Source organism: Trematomus bernacchii, unplaced genomic scaffold, assembly GCF_902827165.1.
Source record: "Trematomus bernacchii unplaced genomic scaffold, fTreBer1.1, whole genome shotgun sequence".
Lineage (NCBI taxonomy): Eukaryota > Metazoa > Chordata > Actinopteri > Perciformes > Nototheniidae > Trematomus > Trematomus bernacchii.
Window position 1 is genome coordinate 1,588,880 of NW_022987648.1, and position 27,430 is coordinate 1,616,309.

A 27,430-nucleotide genomic window follows, 5' to 3' on the forward strand; every position below is an offset into this window, starting at 1 on the left:
TTACTGCATGATGTGCTGCTATTCAATGCATTGTACTGGCCTTATGTAAGACATTAGTGGAATCATCTCGCCCCAGTTCATTCCTGACCTGTCCTCTGGCGTAATTCGCCTTCACGATATTAATGGTTAATCACATGCATCACACACTGCATATATATTGACAAGCTGCTTTATTTAAACTATAATAATATACAATACAAAATTAAACATGTTGCCAGCGCTGGATGCTTCTTGAAGATTCAGTTCATGACTTGTGATCAAAATAGCTGTTTTACGCACAGATGGTGACTCTTCCATAGAGTCATGCATTGTAAGGTTGATGGTGAACATCATGGGAAGAGTCATCAGCAGAGACTCATCAGTAAACACAAGTGTCCTATTTGATCCAAACAGGAAATGGCAAACACATTTAAATTCCACTCTGGACATGATGGGATGTATGGCTTTTGGTCTTGGTTTGGTAGAAAATAAACAAAAACCCAAATCTCCTCAACTGCAAGAGTCAGATTAGAATGGCACTGATCAGCAGGTGTGTTTTAGAGGATGACACAATATTCTCCATAGTGGTAATAAGACACTCCGAGGAATGTCTGATAAGCCTTCTGAAGACACAGTGTTAGCTGACAGATGATAAAATCAGCTATGAACAATTATGAAAAAATATTTAGCTTTTTCTGTGTGAAATCAAAGACCTATTGATTAAACAATAACTAAGAATTTGAGAGGTAAATCTGCCACCATTACATTAAACTGCAAACATGCATCAATGGGAAGCTTGACAGGGTTAGCAATGGTAACAGAGGGGGGGGGGGGCTTAACAAATTAATATGACATAAAACAAAGAAGCGTGAGGATTCCTGTTTTTGGCAATTATTTATTTTCACATTTTGATCCTGTGCTGCTCTTTCCAGAACTCAGCAATCCCTTGTGACAGCGCTAACTCTGCCAGGCCCCTGCACTCGTGGGGGGTAAACCCCACCAGCGCGGTGTTCTTTGTACTAATCCCCTGCCTCCCTGCCAGCTCTGCCACTCTTGCAGTGATCAGAGAAGCTGGAGCATGGCAGTAGGGCTGGCCCTGGATGCTGAAACTCGGCCATGGTTCTCCTGCAGTCATGTTGCTAGGGTAGCGCCCTTTCACGCTTTCCACATTACATGCGATTTCCACAGCGCCATCATGTGGCAGCGCCAGCACCTGCACCCCCGGCAGCCCCCCGGGGGTCGACTCCCTGATGGCTGTGGCGATGCTGCGTCCTAAGGCCAAGTCCTGGGTGTCAATAGTGACGTTGCAGTTAATAACATATGGGCTGGCCCCAACACCTGCAGGATCACAGAAACAAGATAACATTTTCATACTGAATATTGTTCCAAGTTAACCTCTTGCCTCATTTCCACAGCATGGTGTTGGATCGACTCACATACGTTTGGTACCAAGTTCTTTAACCCAGTCTCACAAAAAAACTTGAAATAGCTACGTTGGTCCACAGGGCAAGACGTAATATCTTCACAAATAACCGTCTCAAAACGTGACACTGATACCATTTTTCTCCCCATTCATTTCTAATGACCAGTGTCCATGTCACGTGATCGCAAACTTTCCCAGCGTGAGAAAAAAAAACATGGCGGTCACCCGACTTATTTTTTGTGGAAAATCCTAAATCGTAGGATAGTTTGGCCATTAAAATGCTTTTTGATTCGATTTCTAGCGAGAAGTGTATATTGTACTTTTAAAATCTACGTCCAGTGGATGTGTAGGATCTATAGTTTGATAGATATTACGAAGATTATTTGAGGTCTCGCCAGGAGAACGTGAATATACTACGTATTTTAACTAGGGCTGTCAGTCGATTAAAATATTTAATCGCGATTAATCGCATGATTGTCCATAGTTAATCGCGATTAATCGCAAATTAATCGCACATTTTTTATCTGTTCTAAATGTACCTTAGAGGGATATTTTTCAAGTTTTTAATACTCTTATCAACATATGAGTGGACAAATATGCTTTATATGTTTGTTTATTATCATTTGAACAATGACAAATATTCTCATGAATATTAAACACAACAACCTCTGAACATTACAAATATTCGCCTCAATTCAACCTGGAACCTCTCTCATACAATACAAAGTGTGTGAGTGTGAGTGTGTGTGTGCGTGCGTGTGTGCGTGCGTGCGTGCGTGCGGAGACACTGTGATGGATCGTTGGAGCTATGTGCAGCTCAAGGCATATATGCTCGAACGGGAGCTGCCTGGACGCTGCAATCATGTTGCGCGCACTATCCGTGCAGAGTTATTGTTGATTCCAAAAATAATATGCTACAGTACAGTACAAGTACGTCTGGGTCTCTGTGTTTCATTCAAGCTCGGCTCTGTGTGTGTGTAGAACGAGCCATTTTGTGTGCGTGTGCGAGCGAGAGAGCGAGAGAGAGAGCGAGAGAGAGAGAGAGAGAGAGAGAGAGAGAGAGAGAGAGAGAGAGAGAGAGAGAGAGAGAGAGAGCGCACACCGGTACCGGAGATCGTTGTTGTTAGCTTCTGGTGCTAGCGAGCTACGCTAACGGATATAAGGAGCTTTTTCAACAACAAGGTGGAGGAGAGTCCTCTCCTGTCAGACTGAGAGGCTCAGTGAGCTAAAGGACTCTCTCAGTGTTTAGATAGTTAACTTTAGACTAAGTTATCTCAGTGGGTCTCAAACGGTTTGGTCACGATTAATGTAAACAATTATTTCCGAGGCACACGTTTATATGATCATTATAGGTATACAAAAATAAGAGAATAAATGAAAAACAGGTATGAAATACTATATACTATACTGAAGCTAACGCCACATCGGCTCGCCCTACCCAGCATTTTCCTCGCCAATCTGCGGTCTATAATGAACAAAATGGATGAGATACGACTACGCATCGTCAACCACAAACGGATGATGGACTGCAACATCATGATCTTCACGGAAACATGGCTAAACAGCGGCGTTCCCAATAGCGCCGTTGAGCTAACTGGGTGTAACTTCTTCAGAGCAGACAGATCAGCTGACGACTCCGGTAAGACCAGGGGAGGGGGGCTGTGCATGTATGTAAACAAAGCATGGTGTACAGACTCTGCCATTGTCAGCAGTCACTGCTCAGCTCATCTGGAATATCTTTTTATTAAATGCAGACCCTTCTATCTACCCAGAGAGTTCACAGCAATCCTAGTAATAGCCGTATATGTAGCCCCAGATGCTAATGCAAAAATTGCAATGAGAGAACTGCACACAGCCATTAGCCAACAACAAACTGCACACCCTGAGGCAGCTTTCATTGTTGCGGGTGATTTCAATCACTCCAGTTTGAAGTCTGTACTCCCCAAATTTCGACAACATGTCTCCTGCCCCACGAGAGGCAACAAAACATTGGATCATGTTTACACCAACATGGCCAATGCATACAATGCCATTCCCCTCCCCCACCTGGGTCAGTCTGACCACCTCTCACTGTTCCTTTACCCCACATACACACCACTTATCAAACGGGTGAAACCCACAGTGAGGACTGTCAAGGTATGGCCTGAGGAGGCAGACTCTATGCTACAGGACAAGTTTCAACACACAACCTGGAGTGTGTTTGCCACCCAGGCCACCTTTGATTCCCATACAGACATTGACCACTACGCCTCCTCCGTACTGGACTACATCAGCACCACCATCAACAGTGTCACCACTCAGAAGCAGATAACAACCTACCCAAACCAGAAGCCGTGGATGAATAAAGAAGTTCGCCAACTACTGAAGGCACGAAACATCGCCTTCAGATCAGGTGACGAACGGGCTTACAGTTTATCCAGGGCTCACCTAAAGAAGGGCATTAGGAAGGCCAAGCACTGCTACAAACTGAGGATTGAGGAGCACTTCAACAACTCCGACCCCCGAAGAATGTGGCAGGGCATTCAGGCCATCACTGACTACAAACCCACCACCCCCTCTCTCCCGTCAAACGACGTCTCCTTCCTCAACGAGCTGAATCATTTCTATGCTCGCTTCGACAGGGACAACCAGGAGACAGCCACTAAGGCTGTCCCCCCTGCAGACCACCAGCCCCTCACACTCTCACCTTCTGACGTCTTCACCACACTGAGCAGGATTAATGCACGCAAGGCTGCTGGACCCGATGGCATCCCAGGCCGCGTTCTCAGGGCCTGTGCTGGGCAACTGACTGAGGTCATGACGGACATTTTTAACCTGTCCCTGGCCCAAACTGTTGTCCCCACGTGCTTTAAAACCACCGCCATAGTGCCAGTGCCCAAACACTCTGCTGCAGCAGGCCTGAATGACTTCCGTCCCGTTGCACTTACACCCATTCTCATGAAGTGCTTCGAGAAGTTGGTCCTAGCACAGCTTAAATCCCGCCTATCACCGACACTGGACCCCCATCAATTTGCATACCGGATTAATAGGAGCACGGAAGATGCTGTTTCCATAACACTTCACACCGTCCTCTCACATCTGGAAAAAACCAACTCCTACGCAAGACTGCTGTTCATCGACTTCAGTTCAGCCTTCAACACCGTCATCCCCTCCAAGCTAATCACAAAACTCAATGACCTGGGCATCGACGCTCCCCTTTGTAATTGGATTTTAGACTTTCTAACCAACAGACCCCAGCATGTCAGCTTGGATAATCTCTCTTCCATGACCCTCAGCCTAAATACCGGTGTCCCACAAGGCTGCGTGCTGAGCCCCCTCCTCTACTCCATCTTCACCCACGACTGTAGCCCTGTACATGGTTCCAACACCATCATCAAGTATGCAGACGACACAACGGTGATCGGCCTCATCCACAACAACGATGAGACGGCCTACAGGGAGGAGGTTCAGCATCTGACTGAGTGGTGTGCTGACAATAACCTGGCCCTCAACACAACAAAAACAAAAGAACTAATTGTGGACTTCAGGAAAACGAAAGGCAACACACACACTCCCATCCACCTAAATGGAACGGCGGTGGAGCGTGTGTCTAGCTTCAAGTTCCTGGGGGTCCACATATCTGATAACCTCTCATGGTCCAACAATACCACCAGTATAGTAAAGAAGGCCCACCAGCATCTCTTCTTCCTGAGGAGACTAAAGAAAGATCATCTCTCTCCTCAGATTCTGGTGAACCTTTATCGCTGCACCATTGAGAGCATCCTGACCAGCTGTATCACAGCCTGGTATGGGAACTGCACAATGCTCAACAGGAAGGCACTGCAGAGGGTGACGAAAATCGCCCAACGCATCATCGGTGTCACACTCCCTGCCATCGAGGACATCCAGGGGATACGGTGTTTGCAGAGGGCGCACAACATCTTGAAGGACACCTCTCATCCTGCAAACCATCTGTTTGTCCTCCTACCCTCGGGGAGGCGCCTCAGGAGCCTCCAGTCCAAGACCAGCAGGTTCAGGGACAGCTTCTTCCCCAGGGCTGTTACCCTGTTGAACTCTGCCCGCTGATAGACTCTAGCCCATACCCACTACCCACCTGTTTATATATTTTACTGTCAATGCCGTTTATATTTGACTGTCAATGCCGTTTACACTGTATAGATTACTCTGTTTATAGCCTATTTATAATTATTCTATTTTTAATAATTCCATGTACAATTATTCTTACTATGCAGACTAATGCACTGCTATTTTGCACTTCTGGTCAGATGCCTAAACTCACATTTCGTCACTAGTACATGTACTACGTAATGACAATAAAGTTGAATCTGAATCTGAATCTGATATGACAGTAAAAAAAGAATAAAGTTTAAAAGGGGAGTGATTTATAAAATATCCATAAAGAAAAAGTAAATCTGTTTACAGTTCTGTTTCATATGGGTGCTGAGAGAGGTATCCATAGATCTCTTCATGTTGCTCTCAAAGTGCACCAGATTGATGCTTTTAACTTCAATATTTAAAAAACAAATCTTCCCGGGGGAGCATGCCCCCGGACCCCCCTATGTGAGGTCCACACACCACCTATTAAAATAGCACTTTACCCTTGCTTACACCTATATGCCGTGAGCTGATTATCGAGCCTTCATTGTAACAGTCGTGGATACACTGTGTGTGTGCGTGGGGAGTGTTGCAGTAGAAAATTCCACTGTAGCGACCGGTACATTAATGGGAAACCCTACATGTTTGAGCACCCTCTATGAAACGTCAAGCTACCCCACAGCACTCCCAAAATAAATCTCTGGCGCCGCCACTGAGCCTGCAACCCCGCTTTGAAGAAATGTGCAGTGCAAAACAGGCTCATTGCAGCCACCTGTGATAAGACACACTTTTTTGCCAAATATCAGCATTTTCTTTCTTTTAATGTTTTTGCACAGATTGCAAAGTGGCAAGGTATTATAACTTATTGTTCTAGCAAAGGGATTGCACAATTGTATTATGTATTTATTTTTTGACCACACAGACTTATGGAGCATTGTTTTATTATCACTGTTCTAGCAAAGGAATGCTCACGTTCATATTGATGTATTTTAATTAATGTTAACTTGGCCCATTACGTGATTAGTTGTGTTGGGGGGGCCCGACTTTTTTTTTTCTCCAAAGGGGGGGCCTGACAGAAAAAGTTTGAGGACCACTGGCCTAATGGAAGCCGTGTGCCCTACATAACATGCCAGCGCAGGAACTGGGCAGAGGAGGTGCAATTTAGCCTCCCTGTCCCCAGTATGGGGTGGAAGACTAAAGCCGTCTAACTGTATAGCCCTCGACCTGAACAAACTCCTTAGGTTCTTGGGAACAAAGGAGGGGTTCGGTCTGAGTGTTGCCCCGCTACGGTCACCCCGAATCAAAAGGCAACTTGGGTGCACCGACAGAGCGGTCAGCTCGCATACTCTCTTGGCCAAAGTCGAGGCAAGCAGCAAAGCTGTTTTCAATGATAGCGCCTTCAGGGAGGAGAGCTCCAGAGGCTCAAATGGTTCTGTGACCAAAGCCTCGAGCACCAATGGCAGTTCCCATTGCGGGGTGGAGTCATGCACCACTGGGCGCTGTCTCCTGATCCCCTGCAAAAAACGCTTCATAAGCGGTTGGCTTAAGACTGGTCTGCCGCCAAATCCCTCATGGCAGGACGAGATGGCTGCTGCATACACCTTGACTGTGGCATGAGCAAGCCCCTTGTCCACTATAGCTAGGATAGAATAGAGCCCAATGTACCGGACAGAGGCTCTAGACTCCTTTCCTCGCACCAACGTTCAGTCCGCAAACTGCCTGAAGCAGGGACGTCTTTCTGTCCTCTGACAGAGTGGCACGTAGCCTGCCCTCCTTCTTGATGGGGCGTACACCTCTCTCTTGATGGAGGCGTACACCTCGCTCTCGATGGGGGCCCTGTTCTCCAGTCCCGGAATGTGGGGGGCCTTTAGAGATAAAAACATTCTCTGAGGCCCACAACCACAGGTTCTCCGCTGCGCTCAACAAGGCGGCGGAGATGACTCCGTCCTGCCTGTTGATGTAAGCCACTGTGGTGCGGTTGTCGCTCCTCACCAGCACATGTTTTCCCTGTAGTAAGGGTTTGAAGTGCTGTAGGACCAGAACTACTGCCTGTAGCTCGAGAAGGTTGATGTGCCGGGTCTCTGTCAGAGGCCGGCCACTACCTATAGCTGTCTCTAGGCAGGTCCCTCCCCTTCAGCAAATGCTTTGGGGACCCCCAGTATCGGGGGTTGCCCTCCAGTGAAGGGGGGGATGGTCACCAGACATCGCTTGTGCCTCTTGGGATCTAAACGAAGGCTGGCAAACTACCTCTGTAGGCGACACACGTGGTGAGCAGCCGCCATGAGACCAAAGGTCTGCATGATGGTCAGGGCTGTCACCGTCGCCCCTGTCACAGTCTGAAAACTGCCTGAAACAGGGACGTCTGTCTGTTCTCTGACAGAGTGGCACGTAGCCTGCCCTCTTTCTCGATGGGGGCGTACACCTCTCCCTCGATGGGGGCGTACACCTCGCTCTCGATGGGGGCGTACACTGAACGTGCATGGGGACAGGGAGTAGCCAAACGGTACTTTGGAGCAATTTTGAGATGAAAGTAAGCGTCCTTCAGGTCGATGGTTGTGAACCAATCGCCCGGCAGCACCAGTTCCAGTAATTGTTTTATGGTTAACATATGGAACTTTTTGCAGGCAATGTGCTGATTCAGGATGCGAAGATCCAGAATGGGTCTGAATTCTCCTGTCTTCTTGGGAACCAGGAAGTACATGGAGTAGAGCCCCTTTTCTCTGTCCTGAGAGTGCACGACAGACACAGCCTGTTTTTGCAACAGGGCCTGAATCTCTGTTGAAAGGAAACCTATCTCCTCCTGGGATGATAGATTTGCCTCTCTTATCCTCCTGGGAACCGAGGAAAAAAAAAGTTTTCCAATCTTATTTATTTATTTTTTATTTCCTACCTATTTAGGGTTAAAAAAACATCTTGCAATTTAGACTTTTTTTATTTAATTTAATTTTTAAATGTTACAGTATATTCACTGTAGAGGACGTGAGGACCATTTTAGTTTGAAAAGACAGCCAAAATGAACAGATATACTATGTAACGTATTATGGTTATAGAGTGATATTAATACAAGAATACATTCACCTTTATTTAAAACATAAATAGGTAATTGATCTGAACATTGCTGGTCACTAAAAAACTAGTTTGGTTTTTGGTGAATCTTTCCAGATCTTCAAAGACTTTCTAGTCAATGTACTGGGAAAAGTACCTTATTGACTCCAGTCGGCACGGGCTGTACAGATGTAGCACCTCATTTAGGACAGTTTGAAACGCGAGGGCCGTGGTCGGCACGGGGTCTGCCCTCGATCAAGAGACAGCCTCCAGTCTGACTTGAGACCGCCCCCGTGATAAATAAATGTAATTATAATGAAGCCAGCTGCAATGGATCATTGATCCATCAGGGGGTGCAGTGGGGTTCCACACTGGAGCTCATGTGAAATCAACTTCGATACAGTACGTTGGATGTACTGTATGTCTGGTACTACTGTATAGCAGATCTTTGTTAAGATCCATATGTCACGGATAGGATCATAGTCTGTGCTAAATAAGAGACATGTAATCATTTACAAAACATCACCATGTTGTTATTTAACAAAATAATGTTGTTTAGTCAAAAAAAACGAACGAGAGGAAATGCAGCCGGCTCTCGATTTTTAATCCTAATTTAATCATCATCTTCACCACGATCATTTATGTTTATGTTCGCCGAATTGACATGAAGGCACTGACAAATATGAATATACTTTAGTCAACTTCATTAAAACGTTATTAACGTGCCTAAACTCAGTAATTCACAAAAACTATTTATATTTTAATGGAGCCTTGTCAGGCAGATCAGGATCCCGACGCGTAGCCGGGCATGAGGGACACCCATAGAGTCCAGTAGAGGGCGGAGCCTGTGTGAGATAGAACAGTATTTCCGGTCTCTGTTTTTTCATAGTAAAACCAGAAGTATTCCCCTGACTGTCAAATGATTTTACAGTGATATCTGCATTACTCATCAACTAAAACGTGTTACTTACACAACATTAATTGGTTTAAATTGTGTACAATGGTTTTGTGTTTTTCCCTATTCTGAGAGACACATTTCTTTTTCAGAGATTTGGATAGCTGAAAACATCTAACTACCCATAATCCTCAGCTATCGTTGAAGCGCTCTGATTGGATGTTTTAGCCACAATGCACGTTGGGATATGGTGTTTATGCGATAAGAAATCCGAAAACATTAAAAAAAAAAAGAAAATAATACTTTATTCCGCGTGTGCTTGCTCTTCTCTTTAGAAGTCATCACATAACGGTATTGTAATACACGGTTCGGCTGCATTAAATATTACACATCTGCCGTAGTTCTCTATTTATAGAGCCCTGATTAGAAAACTTCTAGACAAACTGGAAGAACTGCCACCGAAACTGAATACGTGACGTGGATCAGAAATATATCAGCAATTAAACAACATCTTCAATTTCTCTTCACACAATACGTCTCCTTGCAGTATCAATACTAATTCGGCTGACTTTTATATTTGATCCAATTGGTAGATAGGCTATATTTACACCATAACGGTGCACAGCTGATAAAATGGGACTTGTCGTTTTTCTTTGAATTAAAGAATGTAAATACTGAGTTGAGAGTATAGTCAGGGGGTTTAGGTGATGGAAGACACATCTATGGAATCAGAATTTCAATAGCTAACCGTGTCGGATTTCTTATCGCATAAACACCATATCCCAACGTGCATTGCGGCTAAAACATCCAATCACCGAGCTTCAATGATAGCTGAGCATTATGGGTAGTTAGTGGGATGTTTTCGGCTATCCACATCTCTGAAAAAGAAATGTGTCTCACAACCAACTAATGTCGTGTAAGTAACACGTTTTAGTTTTAGAGTAATGCAGATATAACTGTAAAATAATTTGACAGTCAGGGGAATACTTCCGGTTTTACTATGAAAACGCAGAGACCGGAAATACGATTTTCACCCTGTGAGAGTTGACGGTAACTTGACATGGACGCCAGTAGCGTGGGGTCAAAATTTGAGGAAGCCAATAATCGATGCTTTTTTTGGGGGCGGGGTGGGTAATAACGTAACCAGATGAGTTGTTACAGCGCCCGGTATCATTTTACACACATTTGTATCATACAGATGCAGGACTTGCGTACACCTGTATAACCCACAGGTCCGCACACATTAATTTATGCAGCCAACCCCCCAACCAAATGCATAACCAGCCGCTTAATGCGCAGTGCAGATTCGGTAATGAATAAAAAAATAAGCATTAATTCACAAACTAAATCAGGAGACTTTTAAAGTTTTACGTTCACATCAAAGTATCAGTAGGCTACGTGTATGAAACACATGACTTCAAAGACAGTTATATAGTCCACCTTCTCTTCCCTTCCCTCTCACACACGGCAAGTGCAGCAGCAGTCCTCGTCTCTGTAATTCGCTCAGTCCTTAGTCCAAAAGTAACAAAGTAGTGTTTTACTAAATACTCTAATTCTCCACCCTCCATCACTGCACTTGCTAATGTTGCTACTTGCTAACGGCGGTGATGACAGTACGAAGTTGATGCGATTTGATTGGAGTGAAGCCAGAGGGCGGGTGGCTTCCCTTGGCATGGCCCTGACTAATCACAGGCTGGCAGGGGCATGACGGTAGCCTCATCTGATTGGTCAATCCATCAATTTTTTTTTAACCAAGGGATGCCAATTTCGGCTGGCCTCCTCTCGCAACAGTGAGTGCAATATACTGTTTCACCATAACATCTAGAGGGGCGCTGTTTCCCTCTTTGTAAAATACTCAATGAGAATGGGGGAGAGATGGCAGCAACACACAGCACAGAAGAATTACCGAAACTAAACGAAGTGTTTTTTTTATTTATTAAAATTATAACTACAGTCCAAAAAAACAGGGGAAGCCTGGCTTCCCTTGGCCTCCAGGAGAAAACGCCATTGATGGACGCTGGTTAATAGAAATTAATAGGGGGAAAGACGTATTACATTACATTACATGTCATTTGTTAGACGCTTTTATCCAAAGCGACTTACATACATTCAGTACTGTGGACAATCCCCACAGGAGCAATTTGGGGGGAAGTGACACAACGACATGCTGACTGCAGTGGGACTCAAACTTGCTATCCCCTGATTCGAACTTGCTATCCCCTGATTCGAAGTCCAGCTGAGCCACAGCCTCCACGTATCTCACAATTTCAGGGGGTCCGCGCAGAGCACCTTCTAAAGTTAATACGTAGTATATACTAGGGCTGCTCAATTAATCGTATTTTAATCGCGATTACGATTATGGCTTGCAACGATTACGAAAACAACGTAATCGAAATAAAACGATTATTTTTTTATTATTATTATTACTTTTTTGGTTTTTCAGTTGAATTATACTTGGTAGGGTTTACGATCACGTGACATGGACACCGGTCATTAGAAATAAATAGGAACAAATATTGTATCCATTTCACGTCTTGAGAGGGTTATTTGTGAACATAGTACGTCTTGTCCTGTGGCCCAACGTAGCTATTTCACGTGGAGCTCAAAGGCTTTCTCTCTTGCAGATTATACCACAAGGTGACTTTTTATTTCCTGCTTCTTCACACACATGCTCTCTCCAGTACAGGTTAGCTCTGAGTGTTAGCGACGCTTGCTAATTTAAACACAAATTAGGATGGCAAATCTGGATCAGCTCGTTGTAGCCCCGTTTTGAGAGATTTGCGCACAGAGGAAAAGAGAGAGGGTTTTATTTTCTGACACTGCGTGAGTTCCCTGACACACATATTTATGTATAAAAGACATCAAAAAGTGCATTTTGCATGATAGGTCCCCTTTAAGACCGGGGGAAAAATTACAAGAATTTGCATTTCGCACTGGTGGATTGAAACCAGGTTGTTAGTAGAGCTTCTAGGCAATTTATTGATAACTGCATTTAAACTCATCATCAGCTGATCAAAAGTGTAAGACCATAGCCTTAAAAAGTAAAGATTTTTCAAGAAAGACAGACAACTTGAAAAATCGCTCGCAAATTGTTAACGATGCTGTGCCGCTTTAAAGTACACAAGTAGGCTAGTACGACGTGAGGTCTGCGTCTGAAAAGAAAAACCTGAAAGTAAGACATATGAGTTAAATCACTCAGTGAGGTGTTCTGTCAGTGAGAGTGGTGTTTAGTTTACAGCAGACTGTGACTGCCAATCATAGTTTAAATGTCTTCCTTACAATTGTAAGCAGTTATGAAATACCTGTTTGTGAAAGGTTATTTGTATTCTTTATTGTTCATAATAGAAACCACTGCTTTCTGCTCACTGGTGAGTTAGCCTATGAATGAGTGTTAAGCACATCAGGCAGCAGTTGTATGGGCATTGCACTATGGTAGTTGTTATTTGCACATTGTTAATCATGGGCATCCTTAAATTGTTTAACTGTGAGGTGTTATAACATTGAACTGTACTCTGGAGACAGAGAACACTACTACACTTGTGAAAAGGCCTGTTTGTGAAAGGTCCAAGTGTTTTTTTTTTTTAAGGTAAAAAAGAAACGGCATGATGGGATATGCAGTACTAGTAGAGAGAACCAAATATGTAAAGCACTTTTTAATTTATTTATGATTTGCTGCATATAAGGAATAAAACAAAATCCTCTGTCGTACTATATTGAATTGTATCATTATTTTGCATTGTGTTGAATCGCATCATATCGCATAATGTTGAATCAAATCGTATCGAACTGTATCGCAACAGGGGTGAATCGTATCGTATCGCATCGCCTGGTGTTTCAAATGTATCGTTAATGTATCGTATCGTTGGCAACGTATCGAGATGTGCATCGCATCGGCCTCAGTGATGGAGATGCACATCCCTAGATCCTTACGGCCCGTCCACACAGCAGCGTTAAAAAATCTTGGAACGCTTCTGCCCATTCACTTTGAATGGGGTGACGTCACTTTGCCTCACTTTTCGCCGAACTGCATTGTGGGCAGCAGAGCGGAGATTTTCAGGATTTTCAGGATTCAAAGTTGAGCAATGTTCAACTTTTGAAGCTGAGGTGGAAGCGTCAGCCAATCAAATCCCGTGTATGCAAATCTGACAGTTCAAGCGCTAGCCAATCAAACCGCGTGTATGCTGGGAGAGACATACCGCAGGTCATTTCCTCATATTCCAAAAAATGGAGGAGAAATTAGCGGTAGGGAATCACCCGGTGCTTTATGACCAGTCCCTATTTACCTACCGGGATATAAACCGGAGGAGCCAGGCATGGAGGGAGGTGGCAGAGACAGTGGTAGGTTTTCGCCTGTTTGGGGAGTTTATATCCAGTTTACTTCGGGCTTTTTTGCTTCGTATGTCGGGGGCGGGAAATTCATGTGATTGGTTGTTGGTGCCTTGCTCGCAAAAAATCCCCAAGCTTCAGATACGCCCACCTCCAAGATTTTTTTAACGCTGCTGTGTGGATGGGCCGTTAGGGTTACGGGACAAAGAGGTAATGTGGAAGACCCCAAAACATTTTGACCTGCGCCGAAGGATCCTACGGGCTGTCCGTCAAGACAAAGACCAATCCTCAATCCCCAATAACCATAAGACGGCATCTGCGAAAGAAGTGCTTAAAGAACAAAAACATATTTGAGGGCCACGTTATTCATCTGACGAGAAAACATTTAACCTGGATGGTCTTGATGGCTTCCAACATTCCTGGCATGACAAGGAGCTCCCACTGGAGAGGTTTTCTATGCCGAACAGTGGAGGAGGCTCCATGATGATCTGGGGTGCTTCTTCCTTCAATGGCACACATAGCTTCAGGCTGTGCTTTAAATGGCTCTGTGGAGATGTTGCAGCGGGCACCCTCTCTACTGAAGGCCCTCGTCTGTGAGGTGATGACTGGGTCTATCAGCAGGACAACGCCCACCTGACGAAGGACTTCTTCCAGGAGAACAACGTCGCTCTTTTGGGCCATCCTGTGTGTTCCCCTGATCTAAATTCCATTAGCCGCGTTCACACCAAGTACTTTCCTGTACTTAGTTCCGGCACTAAGAGCCCCGGCGCTTTTAACCCCAGGGCACTTAGTACAGATCGCGTTCACACCGGAGTACTTTTCCCTGAGGGAAGATTACGCAAATGAGCCTGACGTCACTTCTTCTTCTTCTGCTTTGGCTTTACTGGCAGGCCACAAACAACTTCACGGCGAGTACAATAGGTGGCGGTATGCACCTTAAAGTTGTTTGCAATCCGCTACAAAACAAGAGAAGAAGAAGAAGAAAAACTTCCCGCGTATACTGTCTGTTGTTTACCTTCCGACCTCAGACATGATGGAGATGGAGTCGACTGAAGTTGTGCTGTTTGTGCTCATGTTATACAGCTTTGTAACTTCGTTAATGCGGCCTGAGCCAGAGCCTGAGCCTATTAGGCGTCCGACACAAATCCGGAGCCGCCACACGTCGAATGCTATAATCGCAAAGTTTCTTCAGCATCAAAGGCAGTTCAAAAGCTTTAGGAAAAGGATTGGCCGACGGAAAGCACACATGATTGCCATGTTTCACCGTAGGATGGCTGATGACGATAAGCAAGATACAGGATCTGTTTAATCGCCATGTCGGTTTTCTTTATTGCACTCTCAAGACATAACATTAAATAGAAATATTTTAAATGTAACTAAAGTGTCAGTTGTACATGTCAGTAAACATTGTCAATATAAAATAAAGTGTCAGTTGTACTATATAATAACAGTAATAACAATATAAAATAAACTGTCCCAGGTGTAGAGAGTCTCAGCAGCAAACCCACCTTAATGATATATATATATCTTCCTGAGACCCACTGCATCCGTCTGCCATAAACACTATGGAAACATACATGTTAGTTTTGGCCCATAGTGGACTCCATGTTGTGTTGTGTGAAATGAGGGGGAATTAAAAGTTTAGGTCAAATAATATCTAAAACGATATAAATTATCATATTTGTGTATGTGCCGCTGCCATTCCCCCACAAGGTTGCAACATTGATGATAAATAAATGACAAATAAAGCTTTGCCAGTTTATAACCGATGAAACATGATGGTATCAGAATAATCACTTACATGTGATGTATAGGATGCTACACAGGTCACAAAAGATAAAGTGTCAGGAGAAATAAGCTTAATCGCCATGTCGGTTTTCTTTATTGCACTCTCAAGACATAACATTAAATAGAACAATTTTAAATGTAAATAAAGTGTCAGTTGTACATGTCAGTAAACATTATATATAAAATAAAGTGATAACAGTAATAACAATATAAAATAAACTGTCGCAGGTGTAGGGATAGTCTCAGCAGCATACACACCTTAGTGCAAAGTTGTGTGTCGTGTGTCAGTATTTACAAAAACTATACCAAATAAACTGTCCCAGGTGTAGGCATAGGCTCAGCAGCAGACATTAACAGTGGCAACTAAAGGGAGGAAGACCTGTTGGCTTTCACTAGCTGGGAAAGCACTTCCAGAAACCCATTATTAAATGCAGTTTGTCGCTCATCCTGCCGCTCCTGGCGCAGCTCCTGGCGCCGCTCGCGCTGCGCCGACGCTTCCTCATGGCGCAGCGCCCACACTTCATCCTGGTGCTGCTGGCGCTCCATCTGCTGCTTGAACACTTCTGCCTGGCGCTCCATTGAGGTGAGCATCTTGTCCTCCGTTTCCTGGGCCTTGGTGAACTGCACCATCTGATCTCCACGCAGCGACTCATTCACCACGGCACGCCGGTCCTCCAACGCCTGGACGGTCTCAAAGAAAAGTGCATCCTGTGTCCGCTTTCATAAGAGGGGAAAATAAGCAAGATACAAGATCAACAACCAGAGACAATACATCATGTATTTTTTAGCTGCCCGGATTATAACAGACAAAGACTCATTCTGAAAACTGCACTGGAACAACTCAACATCAAGGACATGGATTTCAAGTCAATATATGAAAGTAAATCAAGAAATGAAGCAAACAAGCTGATCTTCAAATTCTTCAAAAGCACTGGTCTGAGGACAAGGATTTAATAAAAACATTTAATAAATCAACAGTAGGTGGCGATATATGCTCCAAGTGGAAGCGATTTCTTACCGGAAGTCATGTGACCTCTAGCCCGGATGTTTACAATGTTTGTGAGAGAGTAAAAAGGCGCGAAAATTTGTAAATGCCGGTCTCGGCGAATACGTTTTCACGCTGTTTCATAATTGTACCAAGAAGGAAATAAACATGATTGTGAACATCAGTTCCATGCGTAACGTTCTTTCAAGACAAAGTTACAGTGTGTGTACCTTTGCGTTTGGTTGCTGGTAAGGGGGACGAGCAAGCGCTGTGATCTGGAAGGGAAAGCTCGCTTGTTTCCAATCCCGAGAGTTGATGATTTTCCTCGCCTGAAACACACGATTAGTGCCATGAGTTAGTGAAGCAAATTACAGAAACACTGCACAGTTATTCACAAGTCAAAACGTTTTCATAGCGGCCGAGAATATCTAGCTAGCTAGATGTAGCTAGCTCGGGGCCAGTGTTAGCTAGTTCAGCCTAGCATGGCTAGCTTGATCTACTGAGCAAATAAAAGTACATCTGAGACCATTATTGTGCAGATTAAAACCCCAGTGCATGTAGTTGCTTTTACCTTCGTCGTGGTCGCCCTCTAAATCCGCCGTTGAAGCGGCCTCCAATACCATACTGCCCGACCCAAGGCTCGATGCTGTACCGGAGAATGAAGGTCTGTGGCTTAGCAAGCGGTCGTACCATTTACTGGTCTTCCGGTCGTTACCACTTTTATTATTCCAGTCTTTAATTTGTTTGTAGTCCTGCCGGAGTTTCTTTATTTTTAGCCGGCATGCCATGGCGCTGTGCAAGATTCCCATCTCAAGCAACTTCTTCGAACAACGATCGAACATCTTCGAGTTGGGTACTGGCTTCAGCAGCATTCCCTGGGTCGCGTCCTCGGTGTAGATGTCCAGAAGCGCTGATACCTCCTCATCACTCCATCGCTTCGATGATTTCCTGATGTTTGCCATAACTGCGTTAAAAAACAAAAACCGTCGGTCCGCTGGGTTTTTGTAGCGAGGAAAAACAATGGCGGCTCTACACAACATTTTCACAGTTGTACGGGGCGTGGTTTGCAATTCGCCCAGCCAATCAGCACTGGGGCACTTTTCACCCACAGGAAAGTACGATCTCTCAGCGGGCTCTAAAAATGGGGGTAAAAGTTCCCGAGATTAAGTACGATTTTTGGTGTGAACGCGACATAAGGGGTACTAACGGAACTAAACGCGAAAAGTACGGTGAAAAGTACTCCGTTGTGAACGCGGCTATTGAGAACGTTTGGGGATTGATGGTAAGGGAAGTTTAGAATGCCCTTTGTGAAGCCATCCTCACCACATGGAGCAACGTTCCCACCAGCTTCCTGGAAACATTCGCATTAAGCATGCCTCAACACATTTTTGAAGTGTTCAACAATAACGGAGGGGCTATTCAGTTTTTTTTTAAGGCTATGGTCTTACACTTTTGATCAGCTGATGAACAGCCTGTCCTTTAGGTCTCTTGCATTTTGAAGCTATACTTACAACCTGGTTACGATCCACCATTGTAAAATGGGAATTCTTGTCATTTTCACCCCCGGTCTTAAGATTTTGTTCAGGACTGTATTGCGCTTTGTTTCGTTTTATTACGCTTTTAGTTTATTGATAAGCTGGCTTACTTAACGTATATTTAATACATGGTATCATGCCCATGCCACATACCCCAACCAGTTAACCATACAACCTTAGGTTGGCTTGGAAAATAAAATGACAAACTAAATGTAATCATCATTCATTTCAGCTAAAGTTATTTGAGAACGACTTTAGCATTTCTTGCTTACATTATCAAACTCATAGGGTTAATACAATTTGTTGAGTTGTATTGTTTACATATGTTTTATTGGTGGAGGTTGTGTGGCTTATTAGAACTGTCCAACACCTTATCGTATCCTGATGATCTTCTCTGGTATTCACCATCTAAGATGTCCCTCCCTTCGCAACGCTTGGAGCTCTGCAGCTAGATATCTCTCTGGGGTTGGGCTGTATCAACGCTTTTTTACTACAGAGAAAGTCACCTGCATTGTCTAATCCTGGCAAAGAGTCATCCTTACCTTCTCTACAGGCTCAAACACTCACCAACAGAAGCCCGTCTGGCAGATTAAGCTAACCCGTTCTTCAGCTCTGACTCACCTGTGAGTCCGAAGCGTCCCTGTGGCTGCGGCCCTATGTCGGGCCCCACTGTCTGCATGTCTGGCTTCTTCTTGAACCAGCCCATCTCCTTCCTCCTCTGTGCCAGCCCCCGCTGAAGGGGGTCTGTCCAGCCAAACAGGAAAGCACTGGTGCCCTGGACCCTCTCTGTGAGACCCTGAGCCACAGCTGAGCAACAGCACAAACAAGTGAGTTAAACAGCAAATGAAGCACACGGCATGACATGCCAACCATTTCCGAAAGACATGCGAGAGAAGACAGAGTGACAGACAAAACACACCTGAGGGCTGAGATGCAGCCAGAGGGAAATATGTGGACACATGGACTTCTCATAACGTGCATGCATAAATAGACTGCATGTTAGTCAGATTCCAATTATTATTTTGTCACCACACCACACAGAGTGCACACGTCAGGCATGCCGGCACACATGCTGGGTTACAGCTTATTATCAGTAAGACACATGGCTGCTAGTCAGCTGGTAAACCGTGAAAGTAGTCAACAGCACGGGAAGATGTCACACCATCAGCCACTACACACATCACTGTACACACTATGGATGAGCTCATTACAGTATACAGAACATACAGTATGACAGTACAAGATAAGGTAGATACAGTCCCCTCCAAAACTATTGCAACAGCGAGGCCAATTGCTTTATTTTTGCTGTACACTGAAAACAATTGGGTTTGACATCAAAAGATGAATATGAGACAAAAGGTCAGTATTTCAGCTTTTAACTCCAGGTATTTACATCTAGATCTGTTAAATAACTGGGAAGATAGCACCTTTTGTTTAAACCCACCCATTTTTCAAGTGAGCAAAAGTATAGGAACAGAGACTTAAAATAGTGTGAAAAGTGAATAATACTTAGTATTTAGTTGCAAATAACTGCATCAAGCCTGCGACCCATTGACATCGCCAAACCTTTGCATTCTTCTTTGTGATGCTCTTCCAGGCTTTCACCTCTTTCAGTTGTTGTTTGTTTCGGGGGGTTTCTCCCTTCAGTCTCCTCTTCAGCAGGTAACATGCACGCTCAACAGGGTTGTAGTCTGGAGATTGACTTGGCCAGACCTTCCACTTCTTTTCCCTGATAAACTCCTTGGTGTGTTTTGGCAGTGTGTTTGGGTCGTTGTCTTGCTGCATGATGAAGGATCTCCCGATCAGTTTGGTTGCATCGCTCTTTAAATTGGCAGACAAAATGTTTCTGTAGACTTCTGAGTTCATTTGGCTGCTGCCATCATGTGTTACATCATCAATGAAGATCAATGAGCCCGTCCAGAAGAAGCTATGCAAGCCCAAGCCATGACATCACCTTCATGTTTCACAGATGAGCTTGTGTGTTTGGGATCATGAGCAGATCCTTTCTTTCTCCACACGTTGGCCTTTCCATCACTTTGGTAAAGGTTCATCTTTGTCTCATCAGTCCATAAAACTTTGTCCCAGAACTTTTGAGCCTCGTCTCTGTGCTTTTTGGCAAATTCAAATCTGGCCTTCCTATTCTTATTGCTAATGAGTGCTTTGCATCTTCTGGTGTAGCCTCTGTACTTTTGTTCCCAAAGTCTTCTGCTAACGCTGGATTGTGATACCTTCACTCCTGCCCTCTGGAGGTTGTTGGTGATGTTTCTTTACAGTTCTCACAATGTTTCTGTCATCAACTGCTGATGTTTTCCTTTGTCGACCAGTTTGAAGTCTGATGCTCAGTACACCAGTGGTTTCTTTCTACTTGAGGACATTCTAATGGCGCATTTCCACCATGGCGCGGAGCGCGGTTTAAGCGTGCTGTGTCGTGCCGGGCCCGTTTTTGGTTGCGTTTCCACTATGCCTAGTTCCGGCCCGGGGCTACTTTTTCACCTTTTTTCTGGCCCGACAAATTCGTGGTTCTATCGGGGCCAACAAACAGGCTGAGTCAGGCTGAGTTTGCTAAACTAGAGAGAGAATCGCTGGCAAGGGGGCTACAACTACAACAAGATGAACATATTTGACCGTGATTTAATTGTAATACACGTTTCAAAATGATGCCGAAGTAACAACATACTGATACCGGTTAGTAAAAACCATGAATTAATGCTTTGACAAGTCTGCAGACAGACGGCAGGCGAAAAACCTTTTAAAATGCGTGTTTTCTAAATGGAGATTGGCTAAGCTAACGCAGTATATGCTCCGACCGTCCACACTCACAACAACGGCCTATACAGACATAAATAAACCAGCGACTGTATTCACCATGACACAGGCAGTCTGTGGTTTGTACTTGTTTAACTTTTGTCTAGTTTCTGAACAGATATGAGGAGCTGTGAGCTCTGAGTGCTAACAGCTAACGGCTGTGTTGTTTTTCTGGGGTGCTCATTGAAGATGACGTCACGGCTCCGCCTACACTGCATTACTATAGATCAGGGATCACCAACTACATTTGTCCAAGGACCAAAATGTATCCAATAGACACTATCGCGGGCCAGCGATTTTTATATAGCCCAGAATTTTGAAGTTGTTGACCGGGGGGGGGGGGGCGCGGAGACTCTTCACGCTAACGAAGGATCACTTCTAGGCAGGGTTGGGAGGGTTACTTTGTAATTGTAATCAGTTACTGAATACTGAATACATGCTCTGAAAGTAATCAGAATACAGTTACAGTTACGTGTCTTAAAAAAGTAACGTATTCAGATTACGTTTAGAATACTTTTGGAATACTTTATTTTTCCATAACAGATGGGTATGTTTTGGTGAACAGGAGACACTTATTTTACTGTTTTAATGGCTTATCAAGAGCACAAACACAACATCTTGGTGTCATTCTGGACAGCTCCCTCTCATCTGCACCCCACGTAAAAAACATCACCCGAACTGCATTCTTTGTACTGTCTTAAAACCTTTCCTTAGAATATGTTATGAATTGTAAGGTGTCCTTGGGTGCTTTGAAAGGCGCCCCTAAATAGAATGAATTATCATTATTATTTATTATCTGAAACGATGTAATAACTTTTAAAACTGTTTCCAGTCACTTGCCCCATGCATTCAGCAGCAGCAGGCCATTCACTTTGATTTGATCCCGTTATGAAATGTCATAATTTCGACAATAAAGAAATGCTACATAAACGTTATCTTGCACATTTTATCTAACCATCTCCGTTTCTAACTTTCAATATATTTTAAAAGAGATCTCTCTCTCTGATCTGCGTGCGGGGGGCGGGGCCTCACAGACACGCTGCATCTCTCTCTCGCTCACAGACATGCTGCAGCGCTGTGCAGTGTGCACACAGTTCTGCCGGTAATGAATATTACATTTTGTGAGGAAACTTTTCCACCAATAATTCCCATAAGTATTCCAAAATGTATTCACTTCAGGTTTACTTAAGTAACTGTAATCAGATTACTCGTTTTTCAAATGTAACGCCAGCTGAATACAGTTAGCCTACTTGATTTTTGTATTCTGATTACGTAACGCCGTTACATGTATTCCGTTACAACCCAACCCTGCTTCTAGGCTACTGTCCCGCAGCTCCTGCCTCTCTGTTGGACTCTGTCGCAGCGGGGCTACTGCTGTGGTGCGGAGCGCACAAAGCAGACTCTTCACAACGAAGGATCACTTCTTCTTCAGGGCAGGGAAGGTTTCGCAGTACGCAGTCTACTGTCCCGCAGCTGCTGCCTCTCTGTTGGACTCCGGTACTGCACATTACTCACGAGACGTTGTAAAAAAAAAAATGGGTGGGGGGCGAACGCAGTAACCACTCCGCCAACGCCACAGTCACCCCCGTCGTGCGGGCCGGATGAGAATGTCTGGCGGGCCGGATGTGGCCCGCGGGCCGCCAGTTGGTGGTCACTGCTATAGATACTACCCCAGTTCCTAAACTGTAATGGAAGCGCAGCATAAAGTGAGCCAGTCCTAACAAGGCATAACGAGGCCTAGCCATACCGAGCGAGGCCGTGTAGTGGAAATGCGCCATAAATGGTTGTACTGGCTATGGCCAATGTTTGTGCAACAGCTCTGATGGATTTTCCATCTTATCTGAGTTTCAAAATTGCTTGCTTTTCTCCCGTAGGCAGCTCTCTAGTCTTCAAGTTGGTTACACCGTTTTAACTAAAAATGCAGTCTGCACAGGCAAAGCCCAAAGCTCAAACTGAGAGTAGACATGCAGTGCTATTTATTGTTTGAACAATCAATGTAGCAGGACGCACCTCGGCAACAAAAAATCACCTGTCAGTCACATGAGTGGGTTTAAACAAAAGGTGCTATCTTCTCAGTTGTTTAACAGGTAGATGTAAATACCTGGAGTTAAAAGCTGAAATACTGACCTTAAGTCTCATATTCATCTTTTGATGTCAAACCTAATTGTATTCAGTGTACAGCAAAAATAAAGCAATTGGCCTCACTGTTCCAATAGTTTTGGAGGGAACTGTATTTTGTTAATTTAATGGTTTAATGGTCACACATGCAGAGCACACACAGTGACATTTGTTCTCTGCATTTAACCCACTCTGCATGTGTGACCATTAAAGAGGGTTTCATCCCTCAGATTCTATTCTATATTCTATTCTATCCTAGTACTAGCAGCTATTGTACAGCGCCCGGGGAGCAATGGGAGTGGGTGGTGGGGGGATGTCCGGTGCCTTGCTCAAGGGCACAACGGCAGGGCAGGAGGTGAACTGGGACCTCTCCAAGTAGCAGTCCACACTCCATATTTAAGTCTGGTCGGGGACTTGAACCAGCGACCCTACGGCTCACAGTCCAAGCCCCTACTGACTGAGCCACTGCTGGACTCATGGCACTTTCCAGTGGAGTGTTTTATGTCTTGGAACAAACGTGAAAATAACTTAAACTTGTGTTAACCACAGATTTTATTTCAGGCATTTAACTAAAAAGACACTATAACAACCATTGACTTGGAAACGAGGGAACCGGACGTTGGAAAATGCTAACTCTTTTCCCGGGTTATCGGACTCATGAACTCACAGGAACAAATATCCTGGTGCACTCACACACATTGGTACACATGCACAATGACATAATGGACTCTCACCCCGGGCCTCTTCAGCGCAGTGCTCCACTCCCACCTCCTCCCCCAGGGGGTAAATGGGTATCAGGTCGACGGCACCCATACACGGGTGCCCCCCGAGTGATCACGCATGTCTATGAGCCCACAGGCCTTCTCACATGCAGCGAGCACCGCCTCTCCTGCAGAAAAAAACATTACATTACATCAAACCATGTCCATTTTTAATTGTGTAAGTCCTTCAGCAGAACAGTCTGAAAGAAACTGATTTCAATGAGATAGAAATTAAATGTTTAATTTATTTTTAGGACTCAACCCCTGAGAGCTTTGTTTGCATTGTCAGAAATGCGTGTTAGGAATAAGCATTCAATGAGATAAACCTTTCACTGTGATTTTTGACAGAACATTTTCATCCTGACTTTTTTGTGTTTAAATCCCTGACAAAGCTTATTAAAGGATTGCAGAGCAGGGGACGGGGACTGATCCCAGCTGAAGAAGCACTGCTGCAGCAAGTAGCTGCCTCTACTCTACCCTGAAAAGAATCCGATGAGTGTGAAAACATGACGTATCACCACAACTGTAAAGGTTTAATACTTACTGATAGAGTCGATGCTGGCCACAATGGTGATGACAGAACGGTTGTAGTCATGGTCATTAAAGATGTTCAGCACCGTGGTCCCCTCTCGTCTAACACCTGATGTGCAAATGTAAAAACGCCTAAGTTCAATTATGTTTGGTAAGGTTGAATACTACAGAGAGAATAGTAAAGAAGATGAATCTCCAAACTTAGGGTAGCTGGTTTATAACTGCTTTAAGCCTATACTTTGGATTACCACGCGGCTTGAGAATAAAGTTTGGAGTAATTACTTTATTAGCAGCATATGACCAAATTGCTGGTACTAATTATCCTCAGACTTATTTATAATAATATTAACAAAAGACGAGGTTAGGTGACATTATGAAGTTGCAACACAATGGGATCATGGGAGTTGTTGTTGTCTACAACATCATTGCTGTTATCAAGCTTCTCCAGGTTAGGATTCCTTCAGTGATCATTATTTAGGAGATTGATACCAGAAAACTAATCCTCAGATATCTCATGATCACCAAAATAAGTGTTTCTCTGACGCAGCATGGCCAAAAAAAGATGTACAAGAGAGGTTGCAAACAGAGTGTGAATCCAGATGTTCAGGAAAATTTTACTGGGGGCCGTATTGTCTGTATACCTCTCCTCATCTCCAAAACGTACAGAGAAGGTGATTTAAACAGTTAAAAAGCCGTTTCCCAGCAGTTTAGCTCCAGCTAACATTGCTCTGCTTGGTTCTCTGAGAACTTAGTATCCAGATGTCTGATGACTAAATCCTCCACTCAGTTAAAATATAAAGTGTATCATAACAATATGACTTTAAACTGGATACAAATACCAGTCCCTTGTGCGAGAGATGCCAGGAGAATGAGGGGCTCCCCATCTCTCCTCATCCTCCTGGATCGGCAGCCTTCCAAAGGGTCGACCATCACTTCCTCCTTCAGCGCACCACTACACCACCGGACTCTCTGACTCCGCCCTGAGCTATCTATTCTATTCTATTCTATTGGCAGGTGCAAGGTCCCAGACACACCCTGTCACCTGTGGTGTCCCTCAAGGGTCGGTTTTCGGGCCCACTCTGTTCACCCTCTACACTCTGCCGCTTGGCCATGTCCTCAGCCAGCATGGAATATCCTTCCATTGCTAAGCTGATGACACGGAGTGATAAATAAAGACAGACCCTATCCCTATCCCACATGCAGCCTCACTGTCTTCATCATCCTTAAACATTTGGCTTGAGGAAATAGAGGTTTGGATGAAAGAAAACTTCCTGCAGGTCAATAGCTCCAAAACAGAGGCTATTTTAATTTTGACCAACCACTCATCCCCCATAACCCATATTGCCTTTTCTGGCCAAAACATACTCTTTTCCTCATTAGTTACCAACCTGGGTGTATGGTCGTCTGACCTTTGACACCCACATCAAACATCTGTGCAAAACCTCCTTCTACCACCTCAGGAACATTGCAAAACTCCGCCCCACACTCTCCCTGTCAGATGTTGAAAAACGGGTAAATGCCTTCGTCTCCTCGAGGCTCGACTACTGCAACGCTCTCCTCATCGGGACTCCTAGCAGGAGCCTTCAGAAACTCCAATACAGAACAGTGCCACTAGGATCCTGGTGAGATGATCACACCCATTCTTCACTCGCTCCACTGGCTTCCTGTCTCATTCAGGATCAAAAACAAGATCTCACTACTCACCCATCAGTGCATCCACGGGAACTCTCCTTCCTACCTCAAGGAACTACTCTCACCACAAACCTCCACATGCAACCTCCGTTCTACAACCAACCATCTGCTTCGCCCCCCCCCCCAGGACCCAGCTCCACACCATGGGGAATCGGCAGGGCCTACACGCCCTACACGCAGAACAAGTGCAGTGCGCAGGGGGCCTCATGTTATGTGCAAATACGGCAAATGTTTCCCCGAAGCGAGGCTCCGACACTAACAGTTCACGAGCATGCTCTACCACCCCCCCAATGTTTATGTGTGAGTGTTATGCCCTACTATAGCACTTTGGGATTGCTTTTAGCTATGAAATGTGCTTTACAAATACAATTTATTATTATTATTATTATTATCAAAAAGTCAATTTCTGACCGCCTCACATTATACCTTTAAATGTAAGGCAGGGTACAAATATAATTGTCCTTACCTTCAGTGTTGAATAAGGCTGCCTTGGCCACAGTCTCCACCAGGTCTTTGCTGCGAGCCTCAGACACGTTGAGGAGACACGCCACCAGTCTGCTGCCCAGAGAACAGGCCGCCATGCTGCAGCTGCTCAGAGGGGATGGGGAAAGGAAGGGCAAGGACCAGACTCAAGTTAACACAGGCTGAAGAACAGCCGCCCATTCAATATTTCACTTACACCCGAACAAAGCAAAGATCATATCTAATGTTAAAGTCGACTTCTTGAAAATGTGTCTTTGCTTCTACAGCATTACTTGTTCTGGTATCATGATCTAATGGTAGCTTTTGCTATCAAACTTTGCACAGACTCTACTGTGTATCTACAGTTACTGTCACTTTGATAACTGCTCTCAATTTGGTATAATTTAGCATTTAAGCAATATTCCATAATTGTCTCTTGTGGCCAATTTAAAACAAATGTATGGACTTACCTGCACCTTTAAATGTGTCACTATAAGCATTTAAGTCAATAACGTTTTTATTTGGTCTACTGTATCTGTTAAGTTTTGGCAATAAAGTCATTTACCAAAGGTTTGGCTACCATAAACTGCTGAATTGAACACTCAGTTCTTGAAATCTCCAGAAAATACATTGCCTCAGTGCAGCCTGTTGGAATTATCAAGTGTGCTGACAGTTTGTTTCCTACAGTTACAAAACATGTTCAAAGTCCATGCTGAAATAGGCTAACTCGCTACATCTGCAATTTAAAAATATAAATGTACCAACAGAATCCTTCCATGGAATGTGTGATACCTGCGTTACATTGAATAGTCTTTCATCATTAACATGGTCAGTGCGTTCTCTGCTGCTGTGCCTTGGGGAAATGCATAATTCACTGATTTCTGTACATAAAAACAAACAGAGAACTAACTTTAGTGCAGCTGCTGCCAGAGTCGATGCACGACTATTTGAACATGCAGACTTCAGTGCAAGATGGTTCACTACTGTTTC

At 44.4% G+C, this 27,430-nt stretch overlaps 1 protein-coding gene across 1 annotated transcript; it reads right to left on the reverse strand.

Annotated features, from left to right (window-relative positions):
* Positions 1–153: 153 nt before the first annotated feature.
* Positions 154–27,371, reverse strand: ftcdnl1 (formiminotransferase cyclodeaminase N-terminal like 1). The gene is given in 7 exon segments (XM_034134194.1): positions 154–1,317; positions 18,693–18,878; positions 23,729–23,818; positions 23,821–23,883; positions 24,300–24,395; positions 26,445–26,566; positions 27,351–27,371. Coding segments are annotated over 6 exon segments (987 nt in total). The 5' UTR covers positions 26,560–26,566; positions 27,351–27,371; the 3' UTR covers positions 154–880.
* Between the last annotated feature and the right edge of the window lie 59 nt (positions 27,372–27,430).